General features: G+C 29.2%; 1 protein-coding gene across 3 annotated transcripts; it reads right to left on the bottom strand.

Moving 5' to 3' along the window:
* Positions 1-648: 648 nt before the first annotated feature.
* Positions 649-5,848, bottom strand: LOC124833668 (lysine-specific demethylase JMJ26). 3 transcript variants are annotated; one of them, XM_088105552.1, is made up of 14 exons: positions 5,832-5,848; positions 5,338-5,712; positions 4,478-4,941; positions 4,286-4,398; positions 4,082-4,181; positions 3,834-3,966; positions 3,697-3,760; positions 2,913-3,609; positions 2,435-2,764; positions 1,717-2,124; positions 1,550-1,622; positions 1,389-1,474; positions 1,179-1,298; positions 649-1,088 (listed from the first exon to the last, which is right to left on the bottom strand). In XM_088105552.1, the coding sequence occupies exons 3-14, from the start codon at positions 4,934-4,936 to the stop codon at positions 1,017-1,019; spliced, it is 2,655 nt and encodes an 884-aa protein (XP_087961678.1). In that variant the 5' UTR covers positions 4,937-4,941; positions 5,338-5,712; positions 5,832-5,848; the 3' UTR covers positions 649-1,016. The 3 variants fall into 3 exon arrangements, with proteins under 3 accessions (XP_087961678.1, XP_047164154.1, XP_047164156.1); XM_047308198.2 differs by lacking the exon at positions 5,832-5,848 and having other exon boundaries at positions 5,608-5,777; XM_047308200.2 differs by lacking the exon at positions 5,832-5,848 and having other exon boundaries at positions 5,338-5,776.
* Positions 5,849-17,972: the final 12,124 nt, after the last annotated feature.

Below are 17,972 nucleotides of genomic sequence, written 5' to 3'. Positions count from 1 at the left end.
TTATTACATGTTAAATTATTAGATATTAATTTGAGAGTGTTAAGAAATCAAATTATAATAATATTGTATATTTTCATTTTTTAAAAATGTAATATAAAAAATTTAATTATTTTAATTTTAATTTTAAATTAAAAAATAATAAAAACAAAATGGATCCGTGGATCAGGATCAGACTAGCTTGGTTTTGATTTATTAATTTGACAAGCTAGGTGGGACGGACCAAAAGACCAACGAATTGAAAATTCCATTCCAACCCATCCGATTTTGATGGACAGACAGGTTAGCTGCGGACCACCACCTACTTTAACACCCTACATGAACCACTGCATTCCTAGAAGAATAACTCCAAAAGAAGTGTTAGGTAATACCAAAAACTCAGCGTGAAAGACATGGCTATTAAACTGCCACACCACCTGAGAGCAATTGCGACGAGAGGCCACCATAACAGGAAAATCTGATAGTAGAAGTGCCACTAAATAGTTGTAGAAACCATCTGTCAGTCGTTTATTTTTAACAACCTTATTATTTAGTTGTTGGTCAAAACCAGCCTTATTATCGGAATAAATGTACAAGCTCACAAAAAGGCCCAACTATAATCACAAAGGTTGCTAGATAAATGACAGTCTACTTGAATTTTCTTCGCCAATGAATGCGATAACTTTCATTAGTCCTTTTTTATTCCTCTGGTCATTATTATCTGTTTACAAAACTGAGAATTGTCATCTAAAATGTAAGACAAAAGTTCCTGCATTATTACCAAAACAGGAAACACTCAATTCTCATCTAACATGTAACTCTGACAAAAAAAGAAGTTCCTACATTATTACCAAAATGGGAAACACTGAATTGGGAGTGGCTTTAGCTCTCCAATAAAGAATTCTAACTTCACAATTTTCTATCTAGACTATAACTCTGCAATGAACATTCGGACTTAACAATTTCTATCTGGACACTTAATATACACAAGAGTATCAGCAACCAAGGAAAAATGAAGTACGAAAGCAGCCTTCAGCCAGTCATGAAAACTTTAGTAAAGCTTTAAGGTCTGTGACAGCTTCATCAATGGCATAAACTATCATCTTCTTTATCTGTTCAAAATCAACATATAAACCTGCTACTTATTTTGACGCAGACATCATAAAAGAGGCAGAATGAAATACAATGTAGAAGCAAATTACCTCAAGCTTATCTTCTCTAGCCTTGTGGTTCTTGGGAAGCTGGCGAAACTCATTAGTTAAACGCAGACACTCATGGATGTTTTCCGGAGACACAAAGTCTACCGCAACTTTTGTGCATGACTGTCAAAGGTTTGACATAGGACGATTAGAGCAACAGAAACAACTAAGTTATTTCAGAAAATTAGTCGAAGATGTGTCTAGATATTTTACCTTGAGATTCCTGACTTGATGTGGGCATCCAGCAGGAATAAAGACAGCCTCCCCAAGTTTTTGCTCAAAAGTCCACGGTTCTACACCTAAAAGTCAAGATTCCCATAAGTAACCGATTACAGGAATTGAGAAAATATTGTATGCAATTTCTTTGTACTAACCGAACTCCTCCTTCAGCTTCTTCTTGTGCTCCCATGTCAAATAGAAACATTGGTCATGAATTGGATGTTCAACCTATTTGAGCATCAGGCATAAGAGATTAAGGTTTGACCATCAGGCATAAAAGAATAAGGATAAGCGGAAATGTAAAGTGTTACAATTTTTATACCTGTTCAACTGGAGAACAATAAGTATGTCTAAATTCTTTTGAGTGTTTCCTGAGATATGATTCTAACTTCTTAGAATCTTCTCTTCGAAAGATATCCCATAGAGCACTGCCTGTTTCCGTTGATTCATTCTCTATAGCAGAAGCGACCTCTTCATGTACATCCTTTGTAAATATCCTTCCATTAATTTCAATAGGACGCTTCTCTATGTCATTGGATTCTAAAACTACCTTGTTTTCTATCCGTACTTTGTTCTCTTTGAAAGTTCGGCAGTTCAGGCTGTTGGTAACCCTTTCTTCAGCACGCTGCTCTCTCTCATCTTGTACCTTGTGTGCTTCTTTCAACTTTGAAATAATTAAGTGCTGCTCATCAGTTAACATCACCTCTGCTGTATGCGTTAAAATATTGACCTATGACAATTACCAAACAAGAAATTAGACCAAGAAATAAGCCAATATGCTTCCATTTGAAACCAGTGACATAATAAATAGGGGACAGTATTATAATCTCAACTTCTACAAACAAACAATGAGAATTCTTATTGAAACTGAGTTTCCAATCCAATGTACAAACCAAAATGTGAGTTCTCATAAAGAAAGAAGAGTATGCATGTATAAGTGTGTGTGTGTGTGTCTGTGAAGAAAATTCAGATGAAAGAAATTTGACCGACCACTGCTTAAGCAACAAACAAATCACAGACTATGGAAGCTTGATGCATACCGCATCTGACATATCACAGTGAAGCTTTGTTACAGAGTCTCCTCTACCAAGCTCTTCTTTGATCCCATAGGCAATATAAGTTTTCGGACCCATGTCAGGTTTTATGACATGGGCTGGCAACTTCGCAGCAAGATTGAGAATTCCGCTCCGAGGATCACTGTACTCTTGGAATGGCAATGAGCGAATAAACTCATCACAGTGGCGGGGCAAAAGATCTTCAAATTTATCAGAGGGGGGCCAGTCTTTTAGCTTCAGCATCTCTGGCCAGAGATTTCTGTATGTTCTTCCCTCGATATAACCTTTGAAAAATGTGCGAGTATCGATTTCTACCTGCACAAATTTAGAAGGGTGAATACAAATATAATATAGTATGTTGCACGAGATACAAGCTAAAAATATTACACTTGGAATTTAGAAGATGGAAAACTAAGATGGCAATTGAAGCTCTGCAATATGAGGAAACTAGACCTGAACTGACCTCACAATTAGCCAGGCAATCAATGGCTTTCACTTCTGACATTTTTGAACTGACCTCTGAAGCCCTATTTTCACACAATGCTCGCCACATTACCATCGGCTTCCAACTCAGACCGGTCCCCAGTTTAACGGCATCACGAACTATAATTGGTTCGCCATTAGCCCAATGCTTTTGGAAAAGCAACAACTCTCCCTTTTGAATGCTACTTGACTCTGAACAGTACATATTATTGCCATTTATGTCTTCTTTCATAGCTTCCTTTCTCAAAGAGGTGTAGCTTGATGCTGCTTTTTCTAGCTTACGAGTTGTGTTTTCATCTTCCCAAATTTTCAGCGTCCTGCGAGCTTTGATTTCCAATTCAGATATCCAGCCACTTGGTAGGACACGTCTCAGCTCCAATGCAGCACTGCCACAACCCCCCAACTCCTTTGGTGCACATCGGATGATTCCATCACTCTTAGCATTCCACACATTAGATAGCTTGGTTTGACATTCTGATGTCCTGAAATCATTAGACACAGGTAGAGGGTCTCCACCATGCATATAATCATAGCCCCTATTCACATATGAGAACTTCTGCTCCACCCGGGGTGTAATTCTTCCATCACGTATTTCTTGGCAACAACTGAGGCAGAGTTCATAGGAACATCTGGGGCAGCTTCTATGAAGATCAATAATTGAAGTAGCACAATGATCACTGTTCCATGAAAAAAGTAAATAAAACATGAGATATTATAAAACTTTTAAAGAATCAAACTAGTATCTTGAGAAAGAGGGCACCTACCAATAGACACGTTCATCGTTGCCACAAAGACTTCGAGGTATTTCCTTCTCAAAAGAAGGTTTTCCTGACAAAAGAGTTTAGCGTTGGTGATTTTTTTCAATGTGATAACGCAAAACTTAAAAGGTGGAGATTAAAACCTAGTATTTTAGCTTCAATCTGCTCCTCTTGACTTTGTTCATGACAAATTTGTTTCAAAAATGGTAGGAGTAAGTTGATCATATAATGCAGATACTGAGCTTTTTCATAATCAGTTATGTCCCTGTTAGATGTCTGAAAGTAGATACAAAAAGAAATTGAAAAATTACCAGTGCAGATACAACTATAACATACGAACATTTTTTCATCATAGAAATTAATTTAGGGTAGATATCAGAACAAATCAAACCTTAATCATTCCTCTTGCGCGCAAGCAAACATTGCAATTGCAGTTTTTCTGGCAAAACGGGCAACTTGCAGCAATTTCTTCTATTGTCATATCAGAGTACCTGTGTGTAAAAGTCACAGACAGCACTATTTAGTTATGATAAATCCTAAACTACACAAACAAGCACATAATCCTTCAGAATAATTGATTAATTAAATGGCATACCATTTATCCAAACACTGCATACAGTACATTTTCGGGCATTTAGTACAAGGCACAAAAAGTGTTCTCTCCTTTTTCATGCATTGATGACAGATTCGGGGCTTTTGTTCAACATCCTGTTCAAGACAATCTGTTAGCATTATTGAAATATGATGTATTACACAATCTCTTTAAGGTGATGAGAAAGATGGACACCTTCACATTATTCATTCTTCTCAATCTGCTCCTGGTCTTTGATCTTAAGATAACAAGCATTTCTTCATCTTCTAAATCATCACTCGAGAAATCATCTTTATATTTCCTTTTATTGTTTGAGACAGTAAGCTTTTGTTTCTCATCTCTTCTCTTGCATGGTAGTTTTCTTGTCCTCGGTAAACAGGAATCTTCTTTGGCATCTAACTTTGGTTTTATATTATCAAACATATAGCTTTCTCGAACCTTTCTCTTCTTTTTAGTCACCCTTACTGCACAATTCTTCTTTAAACACATCTCACCTTCTTTCCCTTTCAGTTCGGATTTCTTATCACCATTTTCAGACATTTCTTCAGCTTTTCTCTTCGATTTTCTGTAAACTTTCGAGCATCTGGACAATGCCAGCTTATCCTCAGCTTGCGAAGTTTTTGAGCGTTCTCTTCTTGGGACAACAACATCCATTGTTACTGCAAAATGAAAATTGAAAATACAATCAAATAATTACAAAAATTTAATAGATTATCGTTCATCTGAGCACTAGCATTCCAATCTTTCATAGAGTCTGAACAACAAGTATCGTCAGAATAGAACACCAATTCCTATTCCTATATCTGCACACACAGCCAGCACAAATTGCAAGCACCTTCATACACAGAGCAAAGGAAGCTGTGAATCAAAGAAACCACAATATAAATTCGATGACCATAACGAATCAGCAAGGTAGCAGTTTCTTCTGATACGTTGGACTCTATAAAGAAAACAAGACAAACGGACTAACAATGTAACAAATTTCTTCTTAATAAATATATCCCGTTATGAATTCCAGAAAAGAATTGAATACATGTTTTCAGAAGGGAAAATACCTCTCCAGACAACATTTAAAGTCAAACCCAATGTAGCTGACCTGAGTCAACCCGACAACATCGATTGCTCCCAAAGCATCATCAAACAAACCAGAGTTCCAATTGCATTCAAGAAATGGAGACCAAAACGAAATCAAGATTAACAACCAAAACACTCTGAGTGTACGAGGAATGACGCAGAAAAAAATTACAAAAAAAAACATAAACACACACACAGATTTTCAAAATCCATACATACACCACATACAAATTCAATCGAATGAAACAAACCTGATAACGAATCTAATTAGGTGAAAAATCGATAGAAGCATAACACTCTGCTGCAATCAGAATTGAGAAAGCGAACCAATGCGGCACGATATCTGAAACCAAAATCTGCGAGAAAAACAAAATGAATAGATAGATTCTGATGATGATGACAATATGATGTCGTGAGAAAAACATGAGACTCAGAGCTTTAGTTAAAATTGAAAGTAGTCAGCAATGAAACACACCTGTATCAGAAACTAGAGACAAAAATTTAGTTATTTTTCTATATATATTGGGTTGTGCAATTTAGGATTGTCAATGACGGTCCTAGCTACCAATGATATTTAAGCACGTGGATCTGAAACCTTTCAGATCCTTCGTCCTTTCCCTGAATAAGATACGCATGCATTCGGAGAAAGGAAAGTGGTTTAACCAATTAGATGCGAAGATAACTTTGGGATTCTATAATATATATTATATAAAATATATTTTGATCTCAAATGATTTACAATTGATGGATGGGATGGGATGTGAAAAGCCGCCTTACTGCTTCTGTAACTGTTATTTTAGATTTTTTTTAACATGTTATTAGTGAAAAACCCCACGTGTTTTTATTCTATGATAAAAAATAAAATAAAATTATAATTATAAAAATAAATGTAAATAATTTTTACAACAAAAAATATTTTTTTACTTGTTTTAGAGGTATATTTTAAAAGTATTTAAATTTTAAAATAAAATAATTAAATTTTAAAAAATAGAACTTAAAATATGACATTAGTAAAATAATTATTTTAATTTTAAAAAGTTATTTATTAAGAATAAAATTGAAAAACAAAATATTTATACTAAAAAAGGTGAATCTTTCTATATAATGATATAAATAAATATCAACCGTTAGACTAGTATTATTTATAGCATATAACTATAAATCAAATATATTTGTTTTGATAAGTGACATTTTGAGTGATACAAATACATATTATATATATATATATATATATATATATATATATATATATATATATATATATATAAATATTTTGACTAGTATTATTTATAGCATATAACTATAAATAAAGTATATTTGATTTGATAAGTGACATTTTGACTGACACAAATACATGTTATTTACCTCTATTATTTTCAAATACTATATTAATTTTTATTTTAATGTAAGCAAGTTTATTATATTTTATTTCGATAATATTTTTTTCTAAATTTATTGAGTCAATATTTCTTATGATAGAGGATTTTTTTATAAGTATAGTTTTATTTAAAATTAAAAAAAAAAAATCTATTGACACAGCGTAATAAGACTCGTTTCAAAAGAGTATAAGAGTACGTTAAAATATTGAAACACGCAATAATTGAAAAACATAAGTTAAAAAAAAAAAAACTTTTCTTCATGTAAAAGTAAGAGTTTATCGAGGATGGATTAGTGACTTTTTATCAGGAAAAATAACGTAATTTTAGTTAATTTTTTAATGATTAACTTTAATTTCTTTTAAAGATATCTAAAAAAGCAGTTAGAATTTGATTAAAACTAATTCAAGTTACGAAAAAAGTCAAACGATTCCGAGTTTTCTAAAATAAAAAACATGATTGATTGTAAATTATAACTTGATTATATTAAGACACAATTGATTATGTTTTTAATTCCTTATTAATATTTATATTTTTATATGTCATGATAAAATAAATAATTAATATAACATTATTAACTTAAAAATTAAAATTAGATTACCATATATTTTTTTGTTATTAAAAACACACTACATTACTATCATCAAATCTAATAATATATTATTTAATATTTATATAAATCTTTTAATCTTTTTTGTCAGTTGTTTTTTAGAAATAAGAATCAGCAAAATTCACGATTTCCATAAATCAAGGTTCCCAATAAACAAACCCACTTCCAAATTTTCCACTCGCGAAATATAATGCTAGTCAACGTTAATATTTTTACAAAATCCACTCAATGTTAATTGAGAAAATATAAAATATAAAATAAATTATTGATATAAAAATTAACTCGTCCCATTATAATAGTTATAATGATTTGAGTTTTTATTTGTTTTTTCTATTAACAGATTGATACTTTCCTTATGTGATCACCATTTTTCTGATACATTTATAACTCCTTTATTAATGTTCTGGTAAAAAAATATTTCCTTTAATAAATATACATATTAATCAATTTTTAAATTTTAATGTCTTAAATATTATCAAATATTTATTTTATATTTAATATTAATGTTTTATTGAATACTTTAACATTTTCCAAGAATCATTAATATTTACATTTATTACAGAAAACATTAACAAAAAGAGTAGAGTCATATATACTTATTGATATTATCTAAACGACACAGTGTCTAGTTTGTCACAGTCATTTTGCAGCATCGTGTTTTAATTTTGTCCCTAAATATTTTATTGTTTCTTTCCTTTATTATGTACATTGGCTACAAAACGGGCAACCTGACTTGTTAATATTTTATTGTTTCTTTCCTTTAATATATACTTATTAATATTTTATTGTTTCGTTCCTTTATTGTTTCTTTCCTTCAATCCTACCTGACTTTCTGACTTTGATTTGAAAAATAAAATAAAGAAACAAGTTAAATTTTGCAATCTAATCAGTTGAATTAATAGGTTCTCTACATGAATAGATTTATTGTTAATTAGAGGATGAATTGGTGGACTCAAATCGGATTTTCTTGAAAGATGAGTTCTTTATATTTAAGTTTTTAATAGGAAGGGTTATGTTAGGTTATTCATCAATTAGACTTTTTTTTTTCACTTCTATTATTTTTTAAGTTTATTTATTTTAAAGGAATTAATTTAAAATGAGTAATATTATGAACATATATATATATATATATAAGAAAAAATATATATTTTTTGTTTTCACCTCATCCAACTATTGTTAAAGGTTACTTTTTTTCTAAAATATTTTTTTTTCATTAATAAAAAATGTAATCTTTTTTATTAATTTTTTTTTGTTTCCTAAGATACATTATGTGATTTGTCCATGTTGGTGTTTATGATTATTATTATTGATTGTGAAGTAATTTTGGACCAATCACAGAATGACACGTAGATGATGTTAAAATGTTGTCAAAAAAATATTGTCAAAAGTATCATTATCCTTATTTTAAAGAAAGTAAATCAAAATAAATAAGCTTAACAGCACTGATGGTCCCTATTTTCGTCAGGTTTGTTCCAATGGTGCTAGTTTTTTTTTGTGTTCAATATTGTCCTACCGTTCAAATCGTCAATGATCCATTGTCCAGCTGTGCAAAACCCAAATGAGATGGCATTTAGAAGCTGCCACGTCACCATTTTCTTCAACCTTCAGCCCAAACAGAAACTGAAACCCTAATTTCTCTCTAGCCACTTAACCCTAGCGCCGCCACACCTAAACCCTCATGCCGCCACCGCAATCACCAAAGACCTTTAAACGCAACCCAAAAGACCATCACCAGGACGCCACTGCAACCACCTCCACGCCCCACCATCTTCATCGTGTGCCTTCACCATCATCTTCTTCCCAGTTCGCGCGGCAACCATAGCCCCGCCACCATCACCATGTCGTTGTGCCACCATCCTCTCCTTCCACCATCAACCTCGCGTCAATCGTCGCGAAGCACACTTCCACCATCATCAATTGCACCGAAAACCTCCATCAAATCCAATCCAGAAAACCCACAAAACCCTAGAAACAACACCACTGCGAATCGTGATGTTATTCTTAATGTCCCAATCGCAATTGACCTAAGCATAACACTAATAGAAGAAATTTAACTTTGTTATTCTTAATGTCCCAATCATCCACCACTATATTTCTCTCACTATGCTAACTAATCTAATTCTTTAAATTAATGGGTTGCCCATATCATATATTGAAATATATTCATGATTAACTACAGGATGAATTGTTGGACTCAAATCACAGTTAACCACTATACGTTATATTTTAAGTTTTTTTTAATAATATGAGACCCTTTAGACTGGACGAAATGGGAAGGGTTATGCTAGGTTACTCATCAATCAAATTTCACTCCTTTTTGTCACTTCTATTATTGTTTGAGCTTATTTAATTTAAAGGAATTAATTTAAAATGAATAATATTATAAGTATATATATATAAGAAAAAATTACGTTTTTTTTCTCTAATTCCACACATAGTTAAAGATAGTTTAATTTTCATTAATAAAAAATGTAATTTTATTTGATTATTTTTTTTGTTTTCTAAATACATTTTAGTTTTCTAATGATGTCAAATTGACATGATGAACATAATGAGAAGGATTATACTAGGTTGTCCGGTTCAAAATGTCATCTCAATCCGTTTTCTTGACTAGACTATTGACTCAATTAATTAAGTCTTTTTTTTCACTTCTATTCTTTTTTAAGCTTATTTATTTTAAAGGAAGTAACTCAAAATAAATAATATTATGAGTATATATATATATATATATATATATATATATAAATACAAGATAAAAAATTGTTTTTTGTTTTCTTTGGTTCTAAATATTGTTAAAGGTGTATTTTTTTCTAAGATACATTTTTTTTATTCAATAAAAAATGTAACTTTCTTTTATTATTTTTTTTTGTTTTGTAAGATCCATTTAAGTTGATTAATGTTTCCAACACACTTGACGAAAGGAATAAGAAGAGTTATGCTAGGTTGTGAGGTTGAAAATATCATCTCAATCCTTTTTTTTTACCATACTATTGACTCTGTCAATAGTCTCTCTTTTGTCATTTCTATTATTTTATTGAGCTTATTTATTTTAAAGAAAGAAATTCAAAATAAACCATATTACGAGTGTATATAGATATAAGAAAAAACTTAAATTTTTTGTTTACCCTTGTTCTAAATATCGTTAAAGGTGATTTTTTTTAAGATACAAGTTTTTTTCATTAATAAAAGAAATTGACCTAAGCACAACAATAATAGAAGAAATTTAACTTTGTTATTCTTAATGTCCCAATCGTTAACCACTATACTTCTCTCTCTATTCTAAGTAATCTAATCTGTTAAATTAATGGGTTGCCCATATTGTATATTGAAATAGATTCATGATTAACTATAGGATGAATTGTTGGACTCAAATCAAGTTAATCAGGTTCTCTTGAATGAAATTGTATTATTTACATTTAAGTTTTTTAATAATGTGACACTGTTTAGACTGAACGGAATGGGAAGGGTTGTGTTAGGTTCCCATCAATCAGACTCATTCTTTTTGTCACTTCTATTACTTTTTGAGCTTATTTATTTTAAAGGAATTAAATTAAAATGAATAGTATTATGAATATATGTATAAATATAAGAAAACAATTATGTATTTTTTTTGTTTTCTCTTTTTCTAAACATCCTTCAATATTTTTTTTTCTAAGATACATTTTTTTTCATTAATAAAAAATGTAATTTTATTTTCTAAATACATTTAAGTTGTTTAATGATATCAGACTGACACGAGGAACAAAATAAGAAGGCTAATGCTAGGTTGTCAGATGAAAATGTCATCTGAATCTGTTTTTTTACCAGACTATTGACTCGGTCAATAACTCTTTTTATTATTTCTATTATTATTTTTAGCTTATTTATTTTAAAGGAAGTAATTCAAAAAAAATAATATTATGAGTATATTTATATATATAAATATAAGAAAAAATTATTTTTTTACTTTCTCTCGTTCCAAATATTGTTAAAGGTGATTTTTTTTTCTAAGATACATTTTTTTCCATTAATAAAAAATGTTATTTTCTTTGATTTCTTTTTTTGGTTTTGTAAGATACATTTAAGTTTTTTAATGATGTCAATTGACCTGACGAAAGGAATAAGAAGAATTATGCCAGGTTGTCAGGTTCAAAAGATCATCTCAATCCTTCTTTTGACCAGACTATTGACTCGGTCAATCATCTCTTTTTGTCAATTCTATTATTTTTTTTGAGTTTATTTATTTTTAAGAAAGTAATTCAGAATAAATAATATTATGAGTATATATACATAGAAAAAATTAGTTTTTTTTTCTCGTGTTCTAAATATCGTTAAAGATGATTTTTTTTAAGATACAAATTGTTTTCATTAAAAATATAAATTGACCTAGACATAACACTAACACAAGAAATTTAACTTTGTCATTCTTAATCTCCCAATCACCCACCACCATACTTCTATCTCTATGCTAAGTAACATAATCCGTTAAATTAATGGGTTGTCTATATAATATTGAAATAGATTCGTGGTTAACTACAAGATGAATTTTTGGACCCACATCAGGGTAATCAGGTTCTCTTGAATGAAACTGAGGCCTTTACATTTAAGTTTTTTTAATAATGTCAGACTAGACTGGAGGGAATAAAAAGGGTTATGCTAGGTTACTCATCAATCAAACTCCTTCTTTTTGACACATCTATTACTTTATGAGTTTATTTATTTTAAAGGAATTAATTCAAAATGAATAATATTGTGAGTATATATAAATATAAGAAAACATTTATGTTTTTTTTTCTCTTGTTCCAAATATCATCAAAGGTAATTTTTTTGATTAATAAAAAATGCAATTTTATTTCTAAATACATTTAAGTTCTTCAGTGAAGTCAGACCGACATGACAAACAAAATGAGAAGGGTAATGTGAGAATGTTTAGACCGGACAAAATGGAAAGGGCAATGCTAGGTTACTCATCAATCAAACTTCTTCTTTTTGTCACTCGTTTTATTTTTTAAGCTTATTTGTTTTAAAGGAAATTAATTTAAAATGAATAATATTATGAGTATATATATACATATAAGAAAAAAATATGTTTTTTTGTTTTCTCTTGTTCCATTTATCGTTAAAGGTAAATTTTTCTTCTAAGATACATTTTTTCGTTAATAAAAAATGTAATTTTATTTTATTATTATTTTTTTGTTTTCTAAATACATTTAAGTTTTCTTAAGGATGTCAGACTGACATGACCAGCAAAATGAGGAGGGTTATGCTAGGTTGTCAAAGTTGAAAATATCATGTCGATTCTTTTTTTGACCAGATTATTAACTCTGTCAATCAACTTTTTTTGTGACTTCTATTATTTTTTGAGCTTATTTATTTTATAGAAAGTAATTCCAAATAAATAATATAATGAGTATTTATAGATATAAGAAAAAAATTACTTTTCTTATTTTCTGTTGTTCCAAATATCATTAAAGGTGATTTTTTTTCTTAGATATAAGTTTTTTTCATTAATAAAAAGTGTAATGTTTTTTTTTTTTTTTTTTTTCTAAGATGCATTTAAGTTTTTTAATGATGCGAGACTAACCTGACTAAAGGAATAGGAAGAGTTATGCTAGGTTGTCAGGTTGAAAAAATCATCTCAATCCTTTTTTTGAGCAGACTATTGACCCGGTCAATCAACTCTTTTTGTCACTTGTATTACTTTTTTGAGCTTATTTATTTTAAAGAAAGTAATTCAAAATAAATAATATTATGAATATATATAGATATAACAAAAAAATTACTTTTTTCTTCTTATTCCAAATATAGTTAAAGGTGATTTTTTTTAAGATAAAATTTTTTTCATTAATAAAAGAAATTGGTCTAAGCATAGCACTCATAGAAGAAATTTAACTTTGTCATTCTTAATCTCTCAATCATCCACCACTATACTTCTCTCTCCATGAGAAGTAATCTAATCTCTTAAATTCATGGGTTGTCTAAATCGTATATTGAAATAGATTAATGGTTAACTACAACATGAATTGTTGGACTCAAATCAGGTTCTCCGGAATGAAACTGAGTTCTTACATTTAAGTTTTTTTAATAATGTCATACTCTTTATACGGGATGTATTCAATTGACATATTCAATTGAGACATAATTTGGTGAAGCAGCTGCTAAAGAGTGAAACTATTTCCATTGACTATGTGAAGTCAGAACAGAATCTAGCAGATCCTCTGACAAAACCCTTGGGAAGAAATATGATCTTAGAAACATCGAGGGGAATGGGACTTAAGCCACTAGCAAACAAACAAGTGATGGTAACCCAACCTTTGTGATTGGAGATCCCATGAATAAGGTTCATATGGGTAAAAACAAGTCATTTGTTAGTTCTGATAGCACTAATTTGATTTTAAATCAAATATGTTCATTCCTATGGTGTGTGTGTGTAAAAGTGCTAGAGACTGCATTATTGAGAGGTTAAACTTTGTAATTAAAACAAAGTTTTTAATGATCTTCATATCCCTTACGGGTGGTGTATGACTTGCAGCATACACTTGATGAAATCACCTATATGAGTGTCAAGTGGGGCCGCTTGCATGAGATCTTGGCATGATCTCTAGAGCACTCATGAATACCGGGCACGCGCATGGCCTAGTAAGCACATCACACCGATAACAACAAGGATTGTGGGGGTGTACTGTGATTGATAAACCTCTAACACACTCAAATGTTTTTGGTTCATATAGCTTGCTATACCAACTACACTGTGTGCTAAGTTTCTTGATCTAGGACTGGTTCATATAGCTTGCTATACCAGCTCTGATGCTTTACATCTTGTGAAACCCAGAATAAATTCTTTTCTCTTTCGTTTATATATATAATTTTGCAATATGTGGGGGATTGTTATATAAAAGAGTACGTTATATTGCAAAATATCTTCCGAAATATATGTTTTCAGAGTGAAGCTTTCTGTTGCATCCTTCTTCCGAAAGAAGTGGATTCACGTGGCTGCAACCTTTCGTGGTCAAAACCACTCCCGCAAGGTTTGGGATTAAACCGTGAAGAGAGTTTCGCAAGATACGGTATTTTCCCGTTGGTTTTGGGCCTTGGGCCAACTTCGGTTATTTTCTTCTCTATAAATAGAGTTGCTGCTTTCATTCCAGTATCATCAAAACCGAGTGTTCTCTTTCTCTCTGATTATTGAGCTTGCTCTCATTCCTTTTTCATAGATTTTCGTTAGTTTCTTTTTTAGTTCCTTTTCTTCTCTTATTTTGGGTTTCATTACTTCTCTTTAAGAGATCCTTGTTAGTTCTGAGATCCTCAGAAATTCTGAGAAGTTTCTATTGTATCCTGGGGGGCTTGCGCAATACACCGCGGATAAGTCCTTAAGGACAGTGATCTACACGCCTCAGGAAGTATATTGTTCGAGATCTTTATTCTACTATTGTCAGCTTTTACAACAATGGGAAGGGTAATGCTAGGTTACTCATCAATCAAACTCCTTCTTTTTGTCACTTGTTTTACTTTTTGAGCTTATTAATTTTAAAGGAATTACTTTAAAATGAATAATATTATGGTATATATATAAATATAAAAAAATTATGTTTTTTTTGTTTTCTCTTGTTCCAAATATCTTTAAAGGTAATTTTTTTTCTAAGATACATGTTTTTCATTAATAAAAAATGTAATTTTATTTTATTAATTTTTTTTTGTTTTCTAAATACATTTAAGTTTTTTAGTGATGTCAGACTGACATGACTTACAGAAAGAGAAGGGTTATGCAAGGTTGTCAAGTTGAAAAGATCATCCGATCCTCTTTTTTTACCAGACTATTGACTTTGTCAATCAACTTTTTTTGTGAATTCTTTTATTTTTTTGAGCTTATTTATTTTAAAGAAAGTAATTTCAAATAAATAATATTATGAGTATATATAGATATGAGAAAAAGATTATTTTTTTGTTTTCTCTTGTTCCAAATATGGTTAAAGGTGATTTTTTTTCTTAGATACAAGTTTTTTTCATTAATAAAAAATGTAATTTTCTTTTATTGTTTTTTGTTTTTTAAGATACATTTAAGTTTTTTAACCATGCAAGACTAACTTGACCAAAATAATAAAAGAGTTATGCTAGGTTGTCAGGTTAAAAATATAATCTCAATCCTTAATTTGACGAGACTATTGACTCGGTCAATCAACTCTTTTTCTCACTTGTATTATTTTTTTGAGTTTATTTATTTTAAAGAAAGTAATTCAAAATAAGTAATCTTATAAGTATATATAGATATAAGAAAAAAATTACTTTTTTTTTGTTTTCTATTGTTATAAATATAGTTAAAGGTGATTTTTTTTAAGATATCATTTTTTTCACTAATAAAAGAAATTGACCTAGGCATAACACTAATAGAAGAAATTTAACTTTGTCATTCTTAATCTCTCAATCATCCACCACATAGATTCGTGGTTAACTACATCATGAATTGTTGGACTCAAATCAAGTTAACCAAGTTCTCTACTATGAAACTGAGTTCTTTACATTTAAGTTCTTTTAATAATGTTAGACTGTTTAGACTAGACGGAATGGGAAGGGTTATGCTAAGTTACTTATCAATCAGACTCATTCTTTTTGTCAATTCTATTACTTTTTCAACTTATTTATTTTAAAGGAATTAATTGAAAATGAATAATATTTTGAGTATATATATAAATGTAAGGAAAAAATTATGTTTTTTTTGTTTTCTCTTGTTCTATCGTTAAAGGTAATATTTTTTCTAAGATGATTTTTTTTTTCATTAATAAAAAATGTAATTTTATTTGATTATTTTCTTTTTGTTTTCTAAATACATTTATGTTTTTTTAATAATGTCACATGAAGAATAGAATAAGAAGGGTTATACTAAGCTGTCAATTTGAAAATGTCATATCAATCTGAATCACTCTTTTTGTCACTTCTATTATTTTTTTTAGCTTATTTATTTTAAAGGAAGTAACTCAAAATAAATAATATTAAGAGTATATATATAAATATAAGAAAAAAAATTATGTTTTTTTTGTTTTCTCTTGTTCTAAATATCGTTAAAGGTGATATTTTTTAAGATGTCAGACCTGACGAAAGGAATAAGAAGAGTTATGCTACGTTCTCAGGTTAAAAAGATCATTTCAATCCTTTTTTTGACCAGACTATTGACTCGTCAATTGATTCTTTTTGTCACTTCTATTAGTTTTTTGAGCTTATTTATTTAAAAGAAAGTAATTCAAAATAAATAATATTATGAGTATATATAGATATAAGAAAAAAATAACTATTTTTATTTTCTCTTATCAATTAAAGGTGAGTTTTTTTAACATACAATTTTTTTCACTAATAAAAGAAATTGACCTAAACATAACACAAGAAATTTAACTTTTGTCATTCTTAATGTTCCAATCATCCACCACTGTACTTCTCTCCATGCTAAGTAATCGCTTTACAGGTTTCATCTGTTTTTTATGTTGTTTCTGTTTCTGTCTCTCTTTTCATGTTTACACAAATATATTTTTTTTACTGTTTTCACTTATTTTTCTTTCTTCTTTATATTTCTTTTTTCTATCCCTTTAGATCATTAGAACAGGAAATGAGCTCCAACCAGTGTTATGACAAATTATTTATACCAACTATAAATTAAAAACTTTAAATTGTTTCATTATTTTGTTTATACAGTAAAAATTTTATAGATGACTTCACTAACTTATATAATAATAACCTACGATATAATAACTGATAATATCATTAGATTTATATGTTCAAAAATATTTAGAGATGATACATATGATATAATAACGGATAATCAAATTTATTTTTTCAAGATATTTAGAAATAGTATTTTAATCAGAAGCCGATAAAAAAATTTATAAATGTAAGTGAAGTATATGATTATTGAAATTTTTATAACGCATTATAAATATTAATTGTTAAATCAATTAAATATTGACCTAAAGTAAATATCATTATTGTAGTATCTTTATACTTCATTCATTAAAATATCTTAACAACAAGAAAACTCAATAGTAAAAAAGACTATTTTAAGTGATCACTTAACTTTATGTACTTTAAATAATCTTCATTTTTTTTTCTCTAAAATTTGTAATAGCATGATGATTTATCTTTTTAAAATTTAAAGGCCTCCACATATATGCAATTATGCTATTATTTTTTATTTGATTGAATTACTCACACACACATTACTTTTACACATTCACATAGTCACTTAAATTAGAAAATTATATACCACAAACACTTACTTAAATCAAGTCTATATAAAATATATGATCTATCAAAATTAATGTTATTTTCAAAAATAAAACATCTATCATCTTTTTTTTAAAAAATAAAAAAACTTGTTATTTTCTAAAATCTAAAAAATGTAATATATAGGATAAACCTAATTAGAATTTAAAATACTAAAATTATATACTTAGTACTCAATTTTGACAACTGAAATCTAAAGACCGTAATTGTATAATAGCGATATACCCAATTAAGTTTGAACATTATATTAAAAAAAATTAATAAAATACTTTTTAAAAAAGGGCAATTCAAAACTCTGAAGAATGTCATATCATCAATTTATTGGACTCACGCTTGTTTAATTAAGAAAAAAAAATGAGATCTTTTTTGTATGTACTCTTAA

Source organism: Vigna umbellata, chromosome 1 (assembly GCF_029865625.1).
Source record: "Vigna umbellata cultivar VRB3 chromosome 1, Vumbellata_1.0, whole genome shotgun sequence".
Lineage (NCBI taxonomy): Eukaryota > Viridiplantae > Streptophyta > Magnoliopsida > Fabales > Fabaceae > Vigna > Vigna umbellata.
Note: the sequence above shows the minus strand (reverse complement) of the source record. Positions and strands in the feature narration are given on the sequence as shown.